The 22,171-nt window shown below is 45.1% G+C and overlaps 1 protein-coding gene across 2 annotated transcripts in view; it reads left to right on the forward strand.

The window, feature by feature from the left end:
• The window catches only part of CCDC91 (coiled-coil domain containing 91), a 1,604,885-nt gene that overhangs the window by 440,168 nt on the left and 1,142,546 nt on the right, over nt 1-22,171 (forward strand). For both annotated transcript variants that reach the window (XM_085652331.1, XM_085652332.1), the window contains exon 4: nt 3,882-4,051. In XM_085652331.1, the coding sequence (XP_085508457.1) occupies nt 3,882-4,051 (170 nt within the window). The remainder of the gene's footprint in view (nt 1-3,881; nt 4,052-22,171) is intronic.

A 22,171-nucleotide genomic window follows, 5' to 3' on the forward strand; every position in this document is an offset into this window, starting at 1 on the left:
CAAATTTAAAATTTGGCCCCTGATGTGAAGTGTTCATGAAGAAAAATAGACTTTCCTAGGGGAAGATGTGAGGGGCTCTGTAGAGTATCAGGGTAAATTGGATCCTGCAAAATTGCTCATGGAATATATACATACCCGTAGTAACTTAGTAATGTTAGGGGTCTTTCAGAAATAAATATCATATAGAATGGTGCGTGTCTTATTTCTTTAAATTGTATTAACCAGGGTTTTTTTTCATGAGATGTATCCTAAGGTAGTCAAAACCTAGATGCAAAGCTACAGTGTGCTGTACATATAAATAAAGGAGCAAGCACAACTAACAGCAGGGTAGGTGTTCCCTTCAAGTGATGTCCATGAATGAGGCTCCATGTTTTTATCTAGATTGTGGTTAAGAAATGTATTGAGTTGGTGGGAATGCCCAAACATTCAGCCCTTCTGGACAGAGATTGCGATAACACTTAGAGATTTTGTGCTTTCTTCTGCCGTTTACCCCAGCACTGTTTTTGCTGGGCCTGACACAGTCTGAGTTTAATTATGTGTCGAGCAATGATGAGGTAGCTGTTTGGAAGGGGTTCAGAGAAATCAGCAATAAATATGTGGTTGAAGAGACCTGACCCTTCTTTGATTTTCCAGTGCTGTAGTCGCATGTGGGACATAGCCATGGAACACCTTAAAACTAATGTCAAAGAGGAACACTTGAACTTTGAGGCACGATTGGCCACTATGGTGGCATATCTAGCAAGAGTCATTCAAGTACAGTTAGTTCACCATGATTAAAAGCCTAATATTTCTTTCAATGAGGCGATTGTAGAGGGACAACATATGAATAATATTGTCTTTTTGCGTATAAGAGGAAGCTTTTACTTCATGTTTATGAATTAGAACTGTTTTTTAACCCGGGGTTGTTTGGTTCTCTTGGCAAGGAGGATAAACTCAGTATTGGAAAGGTTCAGCTATGGACACCCAAGAATGGATTAGGGTGAGGCCGTCATTATTGCGATTGATATTGTGGCTTATTGAGACTTTTATGTAGAGCTGGATAGCGTCTGCACTGCTTGTGTATTTTGACGCTTTGTCATCGGGCTTGCTCCTCGTCGGGTCGGCACTGCAATGCCTGATGGGCACCCTCAAGGGGGCTTTTTAGTGGAGATCTTTTTCCAAAACCGTGATGTGACGTTAAGGGCCCTTTGTGTAGATTGAGGAAACGTAGGTGTTGAGGCAGTGATTAGTGACTTAAAATTATCCCTAGTGACTTATCATTGTCCCCACTGGTGACAAAATTTTTAATAAGTCAGGCATACTAATGGATAACATTTTTATTTGAGACTTGCCTAGCCTTTTTTAAGTCACTAATCACTACATCGACACCTACTCTTCCTCAATCTACACAAAAGGTCCTAAACTTGCACTTCACATCATGGCTTTGGGAAAAGATCTCCAATAAAGAGCCCCCTTGAGGGTGCCTGACAGGCATTGCAGCGCCGGGCCTACGAGGAGCAAGCCCTATGATGAAGCATGACACCCGAAAGGGTGTGTGAGGGCCTCATTTCCAAATAAGGAACTAATCCTCTTGTAGTGGCTCCTTTTCTCTGACCTACTCCCCTTTGCCCTTTCTCCCCTTTAGGAACATCATACCTTATTCTTTTGAGTATTCTTTAGGCAGGACCTGAACCATTGTAAACAGCGTGGTCTACGTTCATGCATGTAGAAAGGCTGTTTTAATACTGCCTAATACAAGACTGTTGAATTCAGCTGATGAGTCCAGGACAAGGATTTTTTCACACAGTTAGGAACACTGCCCCACAGTATTGTGCTTGATGTTATGAATATGGATGTTTTGTTTTTATAGTACTTTTACATTAACCCTGATGGCTGGCCCGCTGCAGAACCTGGGACATTCTGGGACAGCATTAGGGGCCCGATGTAGGTGGCTAAATACCGGTCGGTAACCCCGAATTTCGGTAAATATCAGGGTAACCGACCGGTATTTAGCCATTCCTAATGTAGGTGATGATTCGGTAAATACCAAATCTGTATTTACCGAATCTGTATTTACCGAATCGGTATTTACCAAATCTGTATTTACCAAATCTGTATTTACCGAATCGATAAATGCAATGTAGAAAGCACATGAAAGAGTGCTTATGTGCTTTAAGAATGTGTTAATTACCACCAACTTCAAGTTGGTGGTAATTAACAAATTCCTTTAAAAATTAACTATTGAATTTTTCTTTAAGTGCCATGTGGCACACATCCATGCCCTTAGGGCATGAATGTGCGCCACATGTGCACACAGGCACATTTCAGGGGTGCAATAGGGTGTCCGGTATTACCGATTCGGTAATACCAAATCGCTAATACAGAATGGCTTTACATTCATTCCTATAGGCCTCCAAGCCCATAGGAATGAATGGGTAGGTATTCCTTATTACCGAATCGGTATTACCGATTCGGTAATAAGGAATATTAAGGAATCAGTATTTTTTACCGATTCATTAGCTACATAAGAAATACCAATTTCTTAATACCGAATCGGTAAAATTCGGTAATAAGAATTCTGTATTTATGGAGTATCTACATCTGGCCCTAGATGTGTTAATTTCCTTTTTGAAGAATAGATCTCAGATGGTTGTTATAAACTAAATAAGTTCTGATCCCATCCTTATGCCATGCGGGGTGCAGGGCTTCTCCCTGAATCTGACTCTTTTTAATCTTTTTAATCGCTGCTGATGACACGTAAATCATTGTGTCCATCACCAAGGATATAGAGACCATGGCTGCTACTTCAAGAAATGTATGCAGGCAATGCATTCAGCATCTTGGATGAGCAGCAACTATCTTAGACTGAATTGGAGAAGACTGAGGTCTTGATTTTTGGCAACCGTCCCTCCATCTGGAATAATTCCTGGTTGCCAGATATGCTAATTATTGCCCACCCAGGCAGACTCTGCCAAAAATCACAGAGTATTAATGGATACCAAACTATTGTCTGACCTCCAGGTCATTCGTATAGTATACACATGTTTTTGGATCATCAGAACCTTGAGGAAGGTGTTTCCCTTTTTCTCTCTGAAAGCATGCAAGCAGGTAGTTCTTACCTTGACTTTTTCTAGTCTAGACCATTGCAATACACTTTATTTGGGGATCAACAAATCAGCAACTGCTAAACTATAGTTCGTACAAAATACGGCCATGAGACTGATACTTGGAATTCCTAAACAGTGGGGATCTCCAAATTGCATTGACTGACAAAGATGTTTCAGCGATATACCCCAATAGAGATCCTAGGTCGGCTAGCTCGAATCTTGTAGTTGTGCCCAAATTTAGGAAGACCAGGGAGGAGGGGAGATGGGGCTTTTTCTGTGGCCGCAGCAAAACTCTTGAATTCTCTTCTATGAGCCATTAGTGATCTACAGGAGCATGGTAGTTTCCTGATTGGATTGAAGACATGGCTTTTTACTCTTTCATTTATAGCCAGCAATTTTCCTATGGCTTGGAGTTTTTTTTTCTGTCTTTTTCCTTCAGAGCACTCTTTCTTTAGTGCCTTGATGCCCTGTGGTCATTGTGCATTTTATAACTCTGTCATTTCATTTCATAGTATTGTAAACGATCCATAGCACACCAAGCCATTTTTGGATTTATATTTTGCATTGATTCACATTTTGTTTGTAATTTTTGTATCTTAGGAATGATTAATCCTCTTAGTAACAGACAGTGTTAGCATTATCCTTACAAAACTAAATTATATTTGTTCCTGTGGATTATTTCCTACAAAATGGTCCTGGAAATCACGGTTCTGTTTTTGTCTGTCCACTAATGTAATCAAGACTGGTTTGACTTATTTCACAGATTGATTTTTTGTGTGATTTTTCAATCCTTAGTTTCTGGCATTCCTGGATCCAAGACAGGCGCTGATGATAGCCTTCTGGAACTGCCACAATCTACTGCATGCCTGTTGCCTTCAGAGATGTTTATGACATCAGGAGACAGTTCATTGTCAGCAACTCAAGCTATTGTTCCTAGTGTCATTCAGTCCACTCTAACAGAACAGGTAAAACAAATACAATTCATGTTGCATTTAAACCTTAAATTTGACAAATTACTTTACAAAATGAAAGAATTTAAATTGTAAAGCAAATTTGTTTGAGTGATATATTGACCATAAATGTACTTAGAAATGTGTGGACTGACACCATGTGCTAATGAACTCCCCCTTTGTAGTATGTAAAGTGAAATATAGGTATCTCGAATGACCCAGTACCTTCTAAGGCCTGGTTTTTAGGTCTCGTGAGCCAAAGGCTCTAAGAGACATTTTATATCTGGGCTTTTCAAAGTGCTGCCGTGGCCTAAAGCTACAGTGCACGTGAACGTGCACGCGCGTAGCGCCATGTGTCTTTCCTTCGTAGCGATCGTGATCACTTTCACTTTCGCGGGCTCCTCTGTAGCTGGCATTCCCCCCTCCCCTCTCGTTTGTTTATTTTCTCTGGCTGCACGCATAGCCTGTTCCCACCTTCAATGAGCAATGGGTCGTTTTAAATTGCCCTGCCAAGCGCTCGCGCCACGCTCCGCCGGGCTTGTTTGTTTTCCTTTCACTGCCGTGTCACTTTCAGTGAAAGCCCCTCCCACTCCCTCCTCGTCAGCTTCATGTTTTTTTCCAGCGGCGGGCTTGTCTTGTGTTTTTTTACCCATTTCCCACGTCATTTGCCCCCGACTTGTATACGTGGGCAGAACTTCAGGTACTGACTGCCCCGTGCACGAGTGTCCGAAGACCTGATTACACCACTCATAGCGGATTGGCGCTTGCTTTCTGCTCTGCCCCACGTCTCTTCGTCACAATCGTTTACTTTGTCCATCTTCACTCTTTCATGTCAAAATGATAATCAAGCTGCTTCCCTTCTGCAGACACGACAGGGTAAACCCAAATAGGCAGTGCTTTGAAAATACACAAAAACGCATGTCTTTGCAACCCAGACACTTTTGATATATGCACGGTCGAGCTGCTTTTCCACAAATGATAACCGTACAGGAACAGGGCTTTTGGAGTCTCACATTGCAATGTATTTTTTTTTTATTTCATTCAGTATAAAGGATAGGATTTTGAAACTAAGAGCTGCGCAAAACGGTACTTGTGCGGTCTCCTTCTGAAAGACACACTTCAGTGCAGAGCACACGTCGTAATGACATCACTTTTTTTTCTCCATATATCATCAATTGGGTACCAAAATATCTCAACGTTACAATATTTTGAACAGGCATATTAAACCCAGAAATTACACCCCGCTCTTACCTACTGCCGTCGCGGGACAGCAAACGCAGGGACCACCATGGGCACCAAAAGATCTAGCTACGCCACTGGCTGGGATGTGAACTGGGTCAGAGGCAATTGACATGCACCCTCCATATGGAAGCGTCAAGGCCTGATGGAAAGAGGATTGCAGTGACTTCAAAGCATATCTGTTTTTGTCAGGCTGTCACCGGTCCTGTCCTACCAGACATTAGCCTTGCAAAATTGCCCCTTTTCTCTTCCCTCACGTGCCCTTCCTTCTGGAGTATGCCCGGCTAGTTCATCATACGATGAACAGCTTTAAAGTTCACTTTTTCCTCTGGCTACACAAGAGTACCCAAAAGTCAACATGCTTTTATTGTAACTTGGATTTGCAGGCTTCGTCACTGGGACCCGAGGCCCACCGACCGCCGGGATGTTCTTCAGAGGGTAATTTTCATATTGTCTCTTGGAAAAACATCTGTCTCTCGAGGCTAATATGCAAAGGGCGGGCACCGATTGAGAGTAGACGCGGGTCTTGTTTGTAACTGTACCATTATGCAAAGCACTTCACGTGGCGCCACGCGCTTCTCTGTGCACCCTGGCCGGTCGCGTGCATGGGATGTGCGTCATCAGCTCTGAGTCCAGGTGTTTCTGTAGGGAACGGGCCGGGGGCAGGGAGGGGTGCTTGGCGCGCAGATTTTAAAAGATAGAAAGCCCTGATGTTGATTTATACCCCATGACAGAGTAGGTGACTAGAATGTTATGTTACAGAGATCTGTGCAGCGTTGCATTGCACTAATATGACCTCGCAGCGCTGCCCGAGATGAATCTCATTGAAAGTGCCTGTTGGTTGCAAGGGGTGTTTAAATACATTAATCGAACGAAAAGCAGAAGAAGTGACACCTGGGCACATCTACCCGCCCTTCATCACCACGAAATCCCACCTAGAGCTGTATTGGCAGTACGAATTCGCAAGACCTGACAGATAGTCAGCGGCTCAAAGATTCCCAACATCTATGATATATGTGTATTGCAGCCAGCTTTCGCCTGGTTACCCTGTAATTCTAGCGGCCCGGCCGCCGCCGGGGTCACAGGCTTGTTATCAGCTGTGTACTTCAGCACAAAACCATCAGCGATCGGGGGGCGCGCGAGGCACTTCACAAGGCCACCCCCGCCATTCAGGTTGAGCTGAGGCCTTTAGCCAAATGTTTACTCGCGTGAGGAGGAGGCGCGAGGCTAGCGTAAGACGGGCTGATAATACAGGACAGAAGACTGGGGAGCGGGGTGTGCTAGGAGCATTAACCCCCTGCGCTGTAACCAGCATGCGGCATTTGTACACCTACCAGTGTGTCAGTGGGTGCACCGGGTGAGGCTGAGCCCCACACACACTCGGACCCCCTGCTCGCGCGGCACAGACCCCCTCGGAAGGGAGTGTGAATGAGGGGAGGCGAGGAGGGTGGGGCTGGCTCAATAAAAAGAATGGGTTTGCTTTTCTCATCACCACCCCAGCGAGGTATAAGCAGGCTCCCCACGGCCCTCATTGTCTATGCCCTTTGTGTACCCCTCGTGAGTTATGCTTAAGGAGTGCAGCGGGGCACGGAGGCGGGAAACCTGTCCTCTTCCGTGCGCTGTTCTGCATTTATCCTGACTATTTTTGACAACTTAGAAAAACAAGCATTTGCAATGCATTAGGTCTCGCATTTACGCGAGTTTGAGCTATTGACATTGCAAATAACAATGCCTATTGGCATTGTCATTTACAATGCCAATAGCTTTAACTCGTGTAATTGCGAGACCTATTGCATTGCAAATGCTTGTTTAAATTAAGACCATCGTTATACGTATTTTTCAATTACCGATTCGGGTGGAAACACAGGTTTCCATTCAAGTTTGTATTCCTCGGCTTGTACGTTTAATTTCTAAAGAACTGGTGCACTTGCTGAGCCATTTTATCCTTGGAAAGTTAAATAAGCCATTTGGATGTTTCCCATTTTATCTCATTTACTGCAATGAGGTGCTTGCACTACAAAACTGAATAAGTGTTACCTGCACAGAGTCAAACCACCCACATGTTTGACTGTTATGGTATTACTCCAGATTCACCATTTTGGCCTGCAGCCTGAAATACTGAGCTAATATGTTCGGCAGGGGAAGCACGTTTTACAGAAAAAAAGTCATCCAGAACCGGGCCCAAAGGAGTGCTGAATTTTCACAATCTTCTACCTATATTTTACCACAGGGGCATTGGTCCTCGGATGGACCTTTCTTCGTCGCAGTAAGTGGTGGAATCTGGGATAACCCACTGCTGGTCTACCCAATGAGGACCTTTGTTAGACCTGCCATCCTTGGCATGGTTTTCCCCTGTCTTTTTGCTTCTGCCTTCTGTATTTTTGACTGTATGCTGGACTTCATTTTTTAACTCTGGGCACTTTACTTCTGCTGATTAGTGCTAAAGTGTAAGTGCTCCCTGTGTAAAATATGATTGCGATAGTTACTCCATGATAAGCACATTTGATTTACTGGTAAGACCCTAGTAAAGTGCTCTGTGTGTGCCCAGAGCCTGTAAATCAAATGCTACTATTGGGACTGCAGCACTAATTGTGCCGCCCACATGAGTAGCCCTGCAAATATGTCACAGGCCTGCCACTGCAGTGTCTGCAAGTGTATTTATAAACTGCCATGTCGACCTGGCAAGTGCACCCACTTGCCAGACCCACACCTTCCCTTTTATTAGATGTAAGGCACCCCTAAGGTAGGCACAAGGTAGCCCCATGGGCAGGGTGCAGTGTATGTGAAAGGTTGGACATGTATTTCTGTGTTTTGCATGTCCTATTAGTGAAATACTGCTAATTCAGTTTTTCACTATTGCAAGGACAGTCTCTCCCTTAGGTTATCATTGGAGCTCCCTTGTAACACCTCACAAGTGTAACTTTGAATTGGGAAGAGCTAGACATTTGGAGTTTGGGTTCCCTGAACTCTGGATTTAAAAACATATCTCTCTGTGAAGGTGTTTTTTAAAATGTGTGTTCGAAAATGCGCGTTTGAAAATGCCACTCTTAGAAAGTGATTAAAGATAATGGGGTGACCCAATGTCCTTCAGAACCTGGGTATTGATACTATAAACTACAGTTGGTTCTGTCGGGTGCCTCAGTTGCTTAGCATGCAGTAATCAATACATCACAATTGTGAAATCTATACAAAAACATACAATTAACACAAGTACATCCTACAAATAAGAGTTTGTCTGTCCTTTCCTAATTCTCTAACACATGTTTTCACTTCAATCCTCTATCATTTTTATCAATTAATTCCTGTCTTTCGGTACTGCAAACATATTGGTAATTGGAAGTTGACGTTGACAAAAAGTTCCGCTATTGTGTTGTATTGATTACTGCACTTTTAGAAAGTGGGTATTTTTTTTTTTTTGCTTTACCGCCATGTGCCTCTGCCTGACCGTGGAATCCATGTATGGTTTAGACTGACAGGTTGGCTGTTTTTTCATTAACTCTAGACAGTCACACAGAGGGAGCTGAGGTTGACACCTAAATAGGGCTGTGCCTGTCCTCTCACAATGCTGTCTCCACCTCTCTATAGTGTGTCTGGAGCCAGGCTATGGCAAGGCGGGATCTGCACACTACAAAGACTATCCTTTGAAGTATGCCTATATCAAAAGTGGAAGGGGGTATAAATATTTGACCTGAAACCCCACATTTTTAGAACACTTCTGGATCCAGAGGAGATTCTGCCATGAAGAAGAGCTGGAAAAGCTGTAGGAAAACTGCCACTCTGCTGTTGGTGTGTTGTGTCATGCTGGCCTACTGTTTGCTACTTCTGTCTTGGGCAGAGAACAGGACTATACTTTCTTATCCTGCTTACCAATGTTCTCCAATGGCTTGTGTGTGCTGTCTCCTGTTCATCTGCAGCTCCCCTGAACTTCTCTGCTAGGAGTTCCTACCTGCCAAGTGGTGCCAATTCCAGTTCTGGGTCCTTGGAGGTGGTTTTGCTGCTTCAAGGACGGAAAATCTATGCATCGCCCTTCAGCAGCTGTTTTTCCAGCCACAAGCTTGCCGTGCAGTTGAAAAACCAACATATTGCCGCGCTGCGGCCGAACTATCAACACAGCGCCTGTTCGCATGACTCCAAGATCGTCGCAGCCCGAGTCCAGAGCACTGTGTCTCCGACGTCCAAGACCCCCGCTCCGACTTCGACACAGGCTCTGCTGTGCAGATGAATGAATCAACGCATCACCTGTCTGCGGTTGTGGAAATCAACTCCGCTCCTGTTTCACCGCTGCATCGACCCAGCGCACCTGGATTTTCCATGCTTTGCACCTGTGCGCCAAGTCTCCAGCAAAGCCGTAAGGAGTGGAGGCTGCGTGTTTGGAATTCAACTCATCATTTCTCCTCACAGTAAGGAATCAATGCAACACTTCTCTTGCGTGCAGCAGAACTGACGCCTCCATTCCCCTGGGACTTAAGAATCAATGCATTACTTGTGTTGTCCAACGCTTCCCTCCTCTTTGGCTGTTTTTCGTCTTTGAAGTTTGCGCATCATTAGTGCTAAAATCAACGCATCCATAGAGTTCTATGGACAAACTTGCTTACACCTTTAAAAGGTGGCATCTTTGCCTATGTATGTTGGAGTTTTGTCATTTTGGTCTTGTTTGTTTTAGAAAAAGAATGGATTTTTTTTTAACTGTCGTGCTGTCCATTTTTAGTGTTTTCACTGTGTTAGTGTGTGTTTTATGGACAGATGCTTTATGCATTGTCTCTAAATTAGGCCTGACTGCTCGTGCCAAGCTACCACGGGGGTGAGCAAGGGTTATCTTGAGTGTGTAACTCACTTACTCTGACTAGAAAGAAGGTTTCTACTTGGACCCATTTCTAACAACCATTAATTGGTAGTCAACTCCAAAGCACAGTTTTAAAGAAAGAACATTACATGTCAAATAAATTACTCACAACAGCTCTTTGAAATAAACAAATTATTGTATTAGAGATTCAAAATTCATACAACTAAATAACATTTATAGCAATTCTTCTATGCATACTAATGCATGCTAGAAAAATTTAAACATTTAGTCAATGAAATCAAAGAATGCAAAAGATGATTTCCAAAGTTAAGGATGGTTCAATAGAATTCCCTCAATAGGGACACAGGATTCAAGTTAAAGTCTGCTAGGGAAAAGTCCATAAGTATAGGCAAAAGGAAGTGGAGTATTAACCAAAATGTTCAACTCTGGATTCCCACCAGATGACTCCAAATAGTCCAGCAGATAAGTACCTTAGCGGAAGGCATAGAAAAAACAAGATAGTTCGGCAGGCAGGATATAGTCAAGGAAGTGATGGAACATAGGAATAGCCACAGTTCCCAAGAGCATCGCCAAAGAGTCCTCAAGCTGCAAAACCAATAATGGAAAGAGATTACGAAGAAGCGGGGGAGTCCAGCTCACTCCTCCTAATTCTAATGGTCACACACACAAAGTCTTTATAGTGCATATTTGTCATCTTTACGTTGTCTACTGAGGAGTGATCCCAGCTCCCGGATACCCCTCGGGGTGATGAGCTGCGCTCTACAAATCTTGCTGATGTGATCACTCTTTCGTATAGCAGGTACAAATTTTTACTCCAGGATATATTCTCATACGAATCATGAGAAGAACAGTACATTGCATCCTCACAGGTTTTTCGACAAAAAGCGTCTACATGGACAGGGTCAAAAGGTTAGGTACTCATGAAATCCACACAAAGGAGAATTAAGAAAAAGTGTCTGGCTTGTCCTTCAAGGAATGTGGCATGATCAGAACAAATAAGCAATATTTGACAATGTGTCAAAGTTCATTGCATCAAGCCATGGAAAAGGACACTGCCTAAAGAGAAAGTTAATTCAAACATCTTTAAACTCATACTTCATTTAATGTAAAACTCCTAGTTTATGGTAAAAAACACTATAAAATCACTCAAATATATCATGTATAACCATTCTGTAATGTTTGTCAGTGATTATTACTCATAGATATGCAACTGTGACTATGGCCTACGCCTGCATTCTCAAAGTAGTATCATGTAAAAATAAAATAAATAAATACATTTTTTTTTTAAATGTAACATAAGAGTTTTGCACCAATATATGTTATCAAATCACTCGGCAAGAAGTGCTAAGTTTTCATGTTTAATTTTCACGACATCTATGTAATCAGTTATAAAATTTATCTCAAAATCCCTATGTTTATTGACTCTACCTTTCTCTAACGAACCAATGATACTTTTACGGTGCTGGGTGATTCAACTTAACTCATTCTCGGTTTTGTTTTTCTACACACATGCAAGGGGCACATTGTGCAAAGGGCACATTTAAATCTCGCTGTCATTTTCGGTAGTTTAGAAAAATCTGTATTTTTGCAAGACATTGTCAGAGGAATTTTTTTTGCCATATGCAAAAAACTATTTTTAGACCTCAGAAAATTCACCCTTAAAAGTGATTTGTAGCCCCCAGGCTTGGTTTCTTAGTATATATAAATAGAAGATACTAAATATTAAGGAAACATGTCCTATGTACCTGTACCTATGGTGAATAGCTGACAATGACTGCTGCTGAGCACACTAACGATGGGCAGGAGCAATTGATTTTCACTTGTTTGGGAATGAGTGACTTGGGAGTTGACAGCGATGGGTGGTCAAACTGAGGGTCCAGCCTAAGGCTTCGCTTTTAGCATTATTGTTGAGCGAAACATTGTCAAACATTTTCCTCTGGTCGCTGTAGGGTTGGAACCATTGTCGCATCCTACGAGGGGATGGTTTATCATTTCTATATGGCTTGACTGGTGAGGGGTCAAGAGTTCTAGAGATGGGAGACTGACAAAGGCTTCTGGGATAGTTTGAAGACAATCAAGACAGGAGGGTATGCAAAAAAGGTATCGGGTGATGGGACCAGAGAGTGGTCCAGAACCTTCATCATTGGCTAGTGCACTGAATAAAAATGGCACCACTTACCCAGCTAATTTGAACAATCCGGCTACTAGAAGACTCATCAGAAGGAGGAATCCTGCTGGTGAAGAAATCTAAGTTGACACCTGTGCTCCACTTGAATCTGAGGACTACATATTCTCTGCAAGTGCCAGTTATCTGGCCTCCTGTAGACATAAAATGCTGACTAAGGGCTCCATCTTGTGTGGGAGAACTAGCTGCCCAGTTGGGATTAGACTGCCCAACGCTTTGTGGGGGTCCTGGATGGAGAGAGACCTTGACCCTAGAAGACTTACAGGAGAAACCTTGGGTCCTCATATTATGGGTGACCAAAACACTATAATACATTATTGGTCTGTGACTCATTTTCCACACACCGCTAAACCCTCATCCCTGCACTTACAAGCCAAGAACGTTATAAATACATTTGACTGCGGCAGCAAACCCCCTAGGTCCTAAAGCACCAGCAAGTAGAAAGCTCTTTTTTTATCACTATGCTTAGACATTTCCACATATACATTTCTGAAAATACACCTGAGTTTGTTTATACATCACAAATGCTATTCCATTGCTCGCAACCACAGAGGGTATCTAATTTCTATGTCCCAGTCCTCCAAACTGTTATGCTGGCATCTTTGTAGTTCATCCAATCCAGATCTGTAGCACCAATGTTATTCTAGTTCTGGGATTCCCACACACTAATTGCCACAACACTTCATTTCTCATCTCCTGCCTCCAGGCACTGCATTCTCAAATTCGCACACAGCTCTCAAAATCCATTGCATTCCTGGCCTGCTGCATCTCTCCTTTGAATAACTGGATCGCACACACACCTATACCGAAACATTTCATTCCCCACCTACACCCCATTATTTCAGTATTTTAACTCAGTTTCTGCATCCCATTATTCCAGTACTGGGATGCATACACAGCTCTGACAATGCACCCACAATAATAGTACAGGAAAAGTACAGAACATGAAATGAGAATTAAATTGATGTGTTTGTGTGGCAATAGATCGTTGTATAAACTGTCTGTGCAACAGTCATTTGGTGCAATGACTAGAAGAATTGTGTACACCAACTGAACACAACTTTCTTAGTCCATAAGTGACGAGTGCCACTCTTTACGTTAAACAAGACTGTGAATGTTTTTTTAAAACTAGGCACAGTAGGAGTTGTATAAATTTGGTGTCAGTTGGTTTTAATTTATCTAGAGACAGGAAATATGTGTTGCCACTGTACATCACCTGCATTTTAGGTCTGAGTTGACCACCCAGGATTGCAGTGGGCTTTTGGTCTATCCCCTACACTGTTAGCTAATTTCGGATCAGCCAGTTCAGCCTTTTGTGTGGTATTATTACACATTCTAGATGAGCCTAGAGAGGTATTTACCTTTCTCACTTTTCTCTTATTGGCTGTTTGGTACATCATTCCACCTCCTCTGAATTGTTTGTATAACAATGCAAGAACTGGAGGGGCGTGGCTAGACAATGCCCAAGATGGCCGCGCTTGGTTAGAGCTTCGGTCGGCCGCCGGCTAAATCTCGCCTTACATCCACCACATTGATCCGTTTGCCCATATTTCTACCCGCCACTAATACTCCTGAACTCAAGGATCTGTCCGATCCATCATTGGAGTGAATCCGACCCTGTCTGCCCGCACAATCGGCTCTGGCGTCACCGGCTGGGAGAGAAGTGAGGATCCCGCCGTGATATCGCACGGCCTCTCCTGCCGCCGCCCGGTGCATTCGGGATAAGCGGATCGGCCCTGGGGGGCGCCCAGCGTGAGGCGACCTTGCTAACAGCCGCTGCCGCTCTGAGACCTCTGAGGTCAGAGGTCCGCACCAGCCTCTACAAACAGCCGGTGATCAGGTGAGGCCTGCGGCGCTCCGGCCAATGCACCTCGGGCACCTACGACGTGCGATGGCCCAAAGTTCTCCTTCAACAGATGCCCGGGAGAGATACATACAGGGGTCCCCGTCATTGTTTCCACCTGCTACGCCTTCACACTGTGCTAGGGTCCGTTGTTAGGACTGAACTTCTGGGGACGCTTTTCTCCCTCTTTTGTGCTCAGCGGGCGGCCGGGTGATCACCGTGACGACGGACGTGGCTGCCTCGCCAACACTCAAGCAACCCTCCTCACGAGACGCTAATTTAGGCCCAGTGACCCCCCAAGTGCTCCAGGGCCCCCTGTGACTACGCTGAGCTGACAGTGCCAACTGTCGACACTTTGGATCATGGGGTGGCAGCTGACCAACAAAGGTGAGCACCGATGCTGCTGAACTGGCCGCCACAGTCTGCAGTCACGTCTACTCTGGGCCCGCTACCCCCTTGGCCTGGTGGTTCCCCGCCTGAGGTAGAGAACGAAACCCAATGGCCACCGCAAAGGGTGCCAGGCAATCTGATTTGCAAAACTTTTCAAAATTCGGCCATTCTAAGTCAGATGAGACTGAGGGGAGACAAGATGGCGTGAAGGCGAGGCAACAACCTGAAAGCGGGGCCTCAAGGCTGCTGGTCGTTATGGAGGCTATCCAGGGGGTCGGCACAGCACTGGAACACAAGATCGTCACTGTCTCCATACACGTTAACCTCATACGCTCTGATCTGAGGAACATGGGAGAGAGGGTCAAAGCGACTGAAGACTCTATCACAACACTCACGCACTCCACGACGCAGCTAGAAATGACGGTCAAGCAACTGCGGGCCCAGACATTGGACCTGGAGGCTCGACTGGAAGACTACGAAGGGCGCGCAAGGAGGAATAATGTGCGTATCTTAGGAGTTCCTGAACGGGCCGAGGGACAGGCCACAGACCTGTTCGTTGAATACCTAATCCAGAATCATCTGCAGTCCCGCTCCCTCTCCAACTATTTTTCTGTTGAGTGTGCACACAGGGTCCCTGGGGGTTCTCTGAAACCAGGCTCTACGCCACGTCCTATCCTAGCGCGGATCTTCAACTTTTGCGATCGGGACATTATCCTCCAAGCTGCAAGAGTCGGACCTCCTCTCAAATTTGAAAACTCGAACAAAACTTTTTTTCAGGACTTTACCTACAAGGTGCAACAGAAACGCCACACTTTCCTAGAAGTGAAATGGGCACTCAGGGGCCACAATTTGAAATATGCCATGCTTTTTGCCGCAAAGCTGCGTGTGCAAGTGGACAGTACATCATTTTCTTCCAGTCACCGGAGGACGCCTGGGACTAGCTTGAGGGATGGCGCTCGTCCAAAAGGGGGGTTACCCAACCCCGGACTATCCTCATAGATCCGACCGCCACCTGGAAAAGGTCGACTAAGTGAACCGGATGCAAGTATCATTAGACTATGCCGTGAGCTAGGGTCCTACCCTGTTACAAGTGTTTAGCTGTGACACTGACTATAAAACGGCCCTTGACACAATTCCTGGTTTAATGGTAGGGTGGTGTCATTGCTTCCGAACATTATTTGACATTCATACTGTGTCCTCCATTGGGCACCCTAGGATCATTATAAATGTTTACTCGAGACTTGGTTTTGGGGAGGGGGGTTGGGAGACATCCAGTCCAGGGCGATCGGAGCTGCCTATTGCCAGCGTGGGGTTACGAAGCCCTTTGTTTCATCCTGGGCAAATGTACTTGTTCTCTAGAGGGAGACGGTCGGACACTGGGATAGCTTGGCTGTGTAGTGTTCCCCTCCACATGGCTCTAGTTATGGGTATGCAAGCGCTCTGCAAATTGGGGTGGTGGGCAGTTCTGCGTCCACATTGCAGGGAGGCGGGGTGGGGGGGTTCCAGGTCATTTTTCAGAATGGGTTTTACATTTTTTGTTATGTTTCATGAGCAGTTGGTCTTCTAAGGTCACAAGCAAACTAGAAGGGTTTACTACCACGCACGATGCTCTACTCTGCACACTTCTGTTATGCTTCTGGTGTGATTCCACTCACAATGTTCCCTTCCTGATCCCTTGGGTCTCCCCGGGAGGCTCTGCCAATTTCCTCCTGGGTTCCTCTATGTTCCGCTTACTCTACTTTCCAACAGTGGTGATGTGTCTCGTTATGTACTGTTGTACCTTTGGCCCTGTGGGAAGTGGGGCTCTCGATCTCCGACACGAATGAGTGACGACCCCACCACTTCCACGACATTGGGCCGCCTCAAAATAATCTCTTGGAATGTGAACGGGTTGGGTGACTGAATTAAAAGGGGGATTGTGCAACAATACCTCACACGTCACCCCCCGATCTTGTGTTGCTCCAAGAAACGCATATTCCTGGCACCACCTACTGTGCCCTCAAGAGATGGGGTTATAAACTGCTTTCCCACGCAGGTTACACGCAGGGGTACAGAGGGGTGGGCATCGTCGCACGCACCTCCCTTCCTTTTCAAATCCATCAAATTACACGCGACCCCTCTGGCCGCTTTGTCACGGTTTCCGGATAGTGGGAGTGTCGCTCCTTCAACGTGACCTCAATATACATACCTCCTAAGTTACACTCCTCCACCCTGACTGATTTAGGCCCCCACTTGCTGAACCTACCTGAGGGGGACAACTTGCTGGGCGGGGACTGCAACGCTGCCCTAGCAGGGGAACTGGATCGTCTACCACCCCGACAGGGAGAACCACAGGGGAAACTCGTAGTAGACTTCTTAGCAGCCATGGGACTGGTAGATGTATGGCGCACCCATCACCCCTCCGACAAACAATACACCTTCCATTCCGGGGTTCATGGTAGTATGTCCCGCATAGACTATCTCTTCTGCCAAGCCACACAGCTCTCCATGTTCGCTGAAATCTCCTTTTTGCCTAGGGGTATCTCCGATCACTCTGCCATCCTGGCTCACTACGGTGGTGTGCCTTCTCGCTCACGCCGCGAGATGGCCCTCAACCCATGGTATCTTAGAGTGCCGGAGATACGGGACAAGTTGATACAGGCCACTAATGATTATTTCGTAGAAAATTAGGGCTCCTTCGAATCAGATGTGACGCTCTGGGAGGCATATAAGACGGTGATCCGAGGCTGCGGAGTGGCGGCAGTGGCGAGTCACAAGAAGGAGGAACGCAAGCAGTTGGAAGACATAGAACAGGAGGTGGCTAATCTCGAACGCGAACTGGGCGCATCCATTTCCCCGGACGCCTCCCACAAACTGCCAGTGAAACAAAAAGAATACAGCGATATAGCTAGGGATGCGGTCCGAGTGCACTACCGGGCCTCTCAGCACCGCATCTATGAGATCGGGGACAAGGCCTGTAAACTGTTTGCATGGCTAGACAAGCGATAGTTGGCCACGAGGTGGGTGGCTGACATTGTGGCTCCCAATGGCACGAGGCAATATGACTGAGATGGGATCGCTGATGGCTTTGCTAGCCATTTTGAGCGGCTCTATGTTCCCACGTCCACCTCCACACAAGAAGAGGCAGTCGAGCTGCTTTCCACTCTCCCGCTACCACGGTTAGACCCCCAAGATGTCACTGACCTAGACACCGCCTTGACCTCGGAAGAAATATCTAAAGCGATTGAAGTATTGCAGTCTGGGAAGGCCATGGGTCCTAGTGGCCTTCCAATTGAGCTTTATAAAGCCGTTTCTACAGTGCTGGCCCCATTTCTCATACAGATGTATGACGAGAGTGTGGATCGTGGAATCTTGCCCGAAACACACAGACTAGCCAACATTGCTGTCATACACAAAAAGGGGAAACCTCCAGACCAATGTGGCTCATATCGACCAATCTCCCTCCTTGACCCAGAGGTCAAGATTCTGGCCAAGACTTTGGCCCGCCGCCTCTCACCCCACCTTCATAAATAAATACACCCAGACCAATCCGGTTTTATGCCGGCTAGAAATACGGCACTCAATCTCCGTCACCTCTTCGGAGTATTAGGTAGAGCCCACACCATACAGGAGGATGCAGTAATTGTGTCTGTAGACGCCAAAATGGCGTTCGACATGACTGAGTGGCCTTTTTTATTCGCCTGTCTGGAAAGGTACGGTTTTGGCCAACGATTTCTGTCCTGGGTGCGTCTACTATATGCTAAACCCCTGGCCTGTATCTCGGTAAACTTGGGCAGGTTGGCGATTTTTGAGTTGGGGAATGGTACGAGGCAGGGCTGTCCCCTGTCACCGTTGTTGTTCGCCCTGGCCCTGGAGCCTTTGGCGCTGTGGATTAGAGGTGACCCCCTTATCCGTGGACTGAACTGGTCTCCGGACTGGTCGGACAGGCTCTCCCTCTACGCCGACTACATTCTTTTGTATTTGACCAAACGACGATCCTCGATCCACAAGTTATTGCACATTCTTGCCCTCTTCCGAAAGTACTTTGGCTACACCATTAACTGGGACAAATCGCTGATCTATGTCCTCAGTGGAGAACCCCCACGGCTTCCCGTGGACTGCGACGCCAAAATAGTCACGAACGGTTTCCGCTACCTGGGTCTCTATGTCACAAGGGATGAAGACATATTCCACCAGAAGAATCTCCTGCCCCCCTACATCGCCTCTGGTCTGACGTGCAACATTGGAAGACATTGCCCCTTACTCTATTAGGTAGAGCTGCCCTCTTTAAAATTATAGCACTTTCCCGTTTCCTCTATGTCCTACAGAATACGCCCTATCCCGTTCCGACCCACTACTTTCAGACCATTGATCCTGAGGTCCGCTCACTACTGTGAAATGGCGGTACGCCCCGAATCGCCTTGACCAAACTTACACAAAGTTGGTACGACGGGGGTTTTGCTCTCCCTGTGATTTAAAACCTATTACTTGGCCTCACAATTGGTGGTCCTTAATCACTGGGCCCACCGTCCTCTTACGGACCCAGCATACAGGATGGACAGGCTTAATATGACGACGGGCAATTACATGCGGGCATTGTATGGAGGTCTCAAGCACCTGCCCAACTATACACCGACCTCTACCACAGTTTCGATCTGGCATGCGGCAACTGCGGCGCTAGGTTGGAAAGGTAAAATTACGCGGGTTACTCCACTGCTGGAATCGTGCCAATTAGGTATGCTCTCGAGTCAACCGGGATTCGACAAATGGGATCTGATTGGTCTCTACAAAGTTGAAGACATGTGGGCGAAGAGTGCGGTGATTTCCTTCAGTGAGCTACAAACCAAATACCAACTACATGAGGCGGAAATGTTTCGATATCTTCAGGCACGAAGTACATTATGTAAGGTAATTCCCAGAGATTCTAATCATCCCCCTTCATCACCTCTGGAGGATAGGCTTCTAGACAATTATCTCCCGGATAAGGCCATCTCTTTGACCTACCATAAAATACTTAATAATTCGCCAGAAACCCTCAATAAATTACGCACAAAATGGAGTGATGATGTAGGGGATTTACCCGATGACGATTGGAGGGAGGCCATGGCTTCTTCCCGGGAGGTGGCTATCCGTTCTCGCTTCAAGCTTATACAACTCAAAATACTTCACTGAGCCTATTACACCAGCACAGCACTTGTTAAAATGGGTTTAGTGGACTCCCCGCTCTGTCCCCGAGGCTGTGGTTCCACGGGCACTTTCCTACACCAGTGGTGGGACTGTCCCATCCTTCAACAGTACTGGAGTAAGGTTTTATCCACCATGTCCCGAATATGTCACAAATCTATAGAAATCTGCCCTCGTCTCTGTATCTTAAATATTTGGGATGCCACTGACCTCTCCCACACTGAACAAGCATGGGTTTCGCTGGGCTGTATTGTAGCAAAATGCAACATAGCCAGGACATGGATGGGGGGGAGTCGTGCCCTAGCCCAAGGACTGGGCGGAGGACATAGACTGGTGCATGCAGGCATAAAGAGTGGTGTATGAGAGTAGAGGGTGCCCAGGTAAATGGACTAAGATATGGGGCCCCTGGAACGAAAGCAGAGGTTTTTTGTGCACCCCCTTTGATGATGATTCCCCTTTTAATGTTGACAAAGACACTTTAAGGTTGGATGTCAGTAAGTGACCGAAATATTTTCAGTGATGTTTCCTTTTATCCTATCAATTATATATATTCGCTGTTTATTTTACGTGATCTGACCATCTTGACAACTGCTCATTTTTGTGTCTGTGTTTCCTTTGAATTGTTTCTCTGTTTCTTTCAATAAAAAAGATTTATTTAAAAAAAGAACAATGCAAGAGCTGCACTCAGCCATCACTTTCTGTTCCATTCAGTTACCTTTCACATGTATTGTATACAGGAAGCAATCTTTTTGCAGCTGGCATTTTTTTAATGCATTTCTCATGCCTCCTGCAAGCCTGACCCTAATGTGGCTCCTAATGCTGTTAATCACACCACCACTGCTACTCCACCAATATCACCACCACCAATACCCATCACCAACAGTTCACTACTGCACAAATACCATCACCATTAGTTACATTACAATACCACTAATACAATTAGCCTCACCTTCAGTGTGATGGCTATCAATACATCCTAACATAACATGCATTTTTAAAGCACACGTTTACTCAGTAGGGTATCTTGGCGCTGAATAACAGATGTTTATATACCACCAGTCCTACTACCAAGCATCGGCAAATTCAGCAGTCCTGGTTTTTAATGTACTATTGCATGAAAACATACTGTATGCCTGTGTTTACATGCTTTTTCACAATAAACCGAAACCTATTGTATTTGCCAGTGGTTGTTACATCCGTGAATGACATCATTACAGAATAACGATCAAATTAAGTGTTGGAAATGATTAATGTTCATTCATGTGAAGGAGCCAAATGGTATTTATTGCTGCTATTAACACAAATTGTCATAATGCACTTACATAACATATTGTACAGTTTTTCTCAATTCTAGACAAAAGCAGGTGTTAATTATTACCTAACTCCGTAGTACCAAATTTTATTGACCCGAGAAGGATAGAAGTCCTACTGGAAATCGAGCCGGTGACCTTCAGGCTACCCACAGAAATGTACAATGAATGTGTTATTCCAATGAATATTACTGGAGTTGTGAGCTAGACAATCACTCTATGCTCCACAGTGCAGGTTTTGATTTAATTTGCAAGCAACCCTTGGTGAGATCTGTGTGGACTGTGGTTTTGCTCAGCAGCCAGCTTTTTAATAACACAGTATTCACTCTGAGTTCAAAGAGCTAAGCGTGAGCCTATGGTTTGGCTTTCCTATAAGTTTTCAGACTTAGTATCCATAGAAACGAATCTGTTCTACTGCATATTGCTTTACCAAAGTATAGTATCATTTATGTCAGATACTTAACAAGCTGTTAATTTTTGAAATAGCATTGGCATAGGAAGCAGCTCTGGAAGCATATATGACTTGTTATTCAACGCTTCGGCTTCCTAATTCAGCAGACGTTTTTACCTACTTACTTTGGCTGCAAGAAACCCAATCCAAGTCTCTGCTCTGCAATGTTCACATCTCTTGCAGTATATCATAGTGCAAATATAAAACTGGCATAAGCAACAGAGCAACTGTCTCCTCGAGCTATTGGCATGCACATTTACACCCACACTTTTTAATTCCCAGAATGACTTTAAATAACCTTTAGGAACAATTTCCCAATTAACATTGACAGACATCATTATATTGGCAAAGTAAACGGCAAATTGGCTCATTGGGAAGATGGATGAATTCCTAATAGTTTCTATTGCGCTAATATTTGATATATTTCCAAGTATAATGTACATTCACAGAAAAATCTGATGGTAGGAAACAATTTCCGAGAACCGAAACAATCCATAGCCTAACCTGAATTTCATAACACTCCATTGCTGTCATTATAAGTGAAATATTGAAAAACAGTGTTATGCAGATTCTAGTTTCTTTGATGTGTGTGGTTGGAGTTGTCTATGTGTGTTGGGGCATTTTCTGAATCCTTTTAATGCTGGTTAATTTTACTAGATTAAGCTACTAGATCTTCAACGGTACTATTTACCTGCCACATCCGCTTGCCTCTGTATGTACCATCTACATTTTTTTACATTTGTATTTCTT

Source organism: Triturus cristatus, chromosome 4_1, assembly GCF_964204655.1.
Source record: "Triturus cristatus chromosome 4_1, aTriCri1.1, whole genome shotgun sequence".
Classification (NCBI taxonomy): Eukaryota; Metazoa; Chordata; class Amphibia; order Caudata; family Salamandridae; genus Triturus; species Triturus cristatus.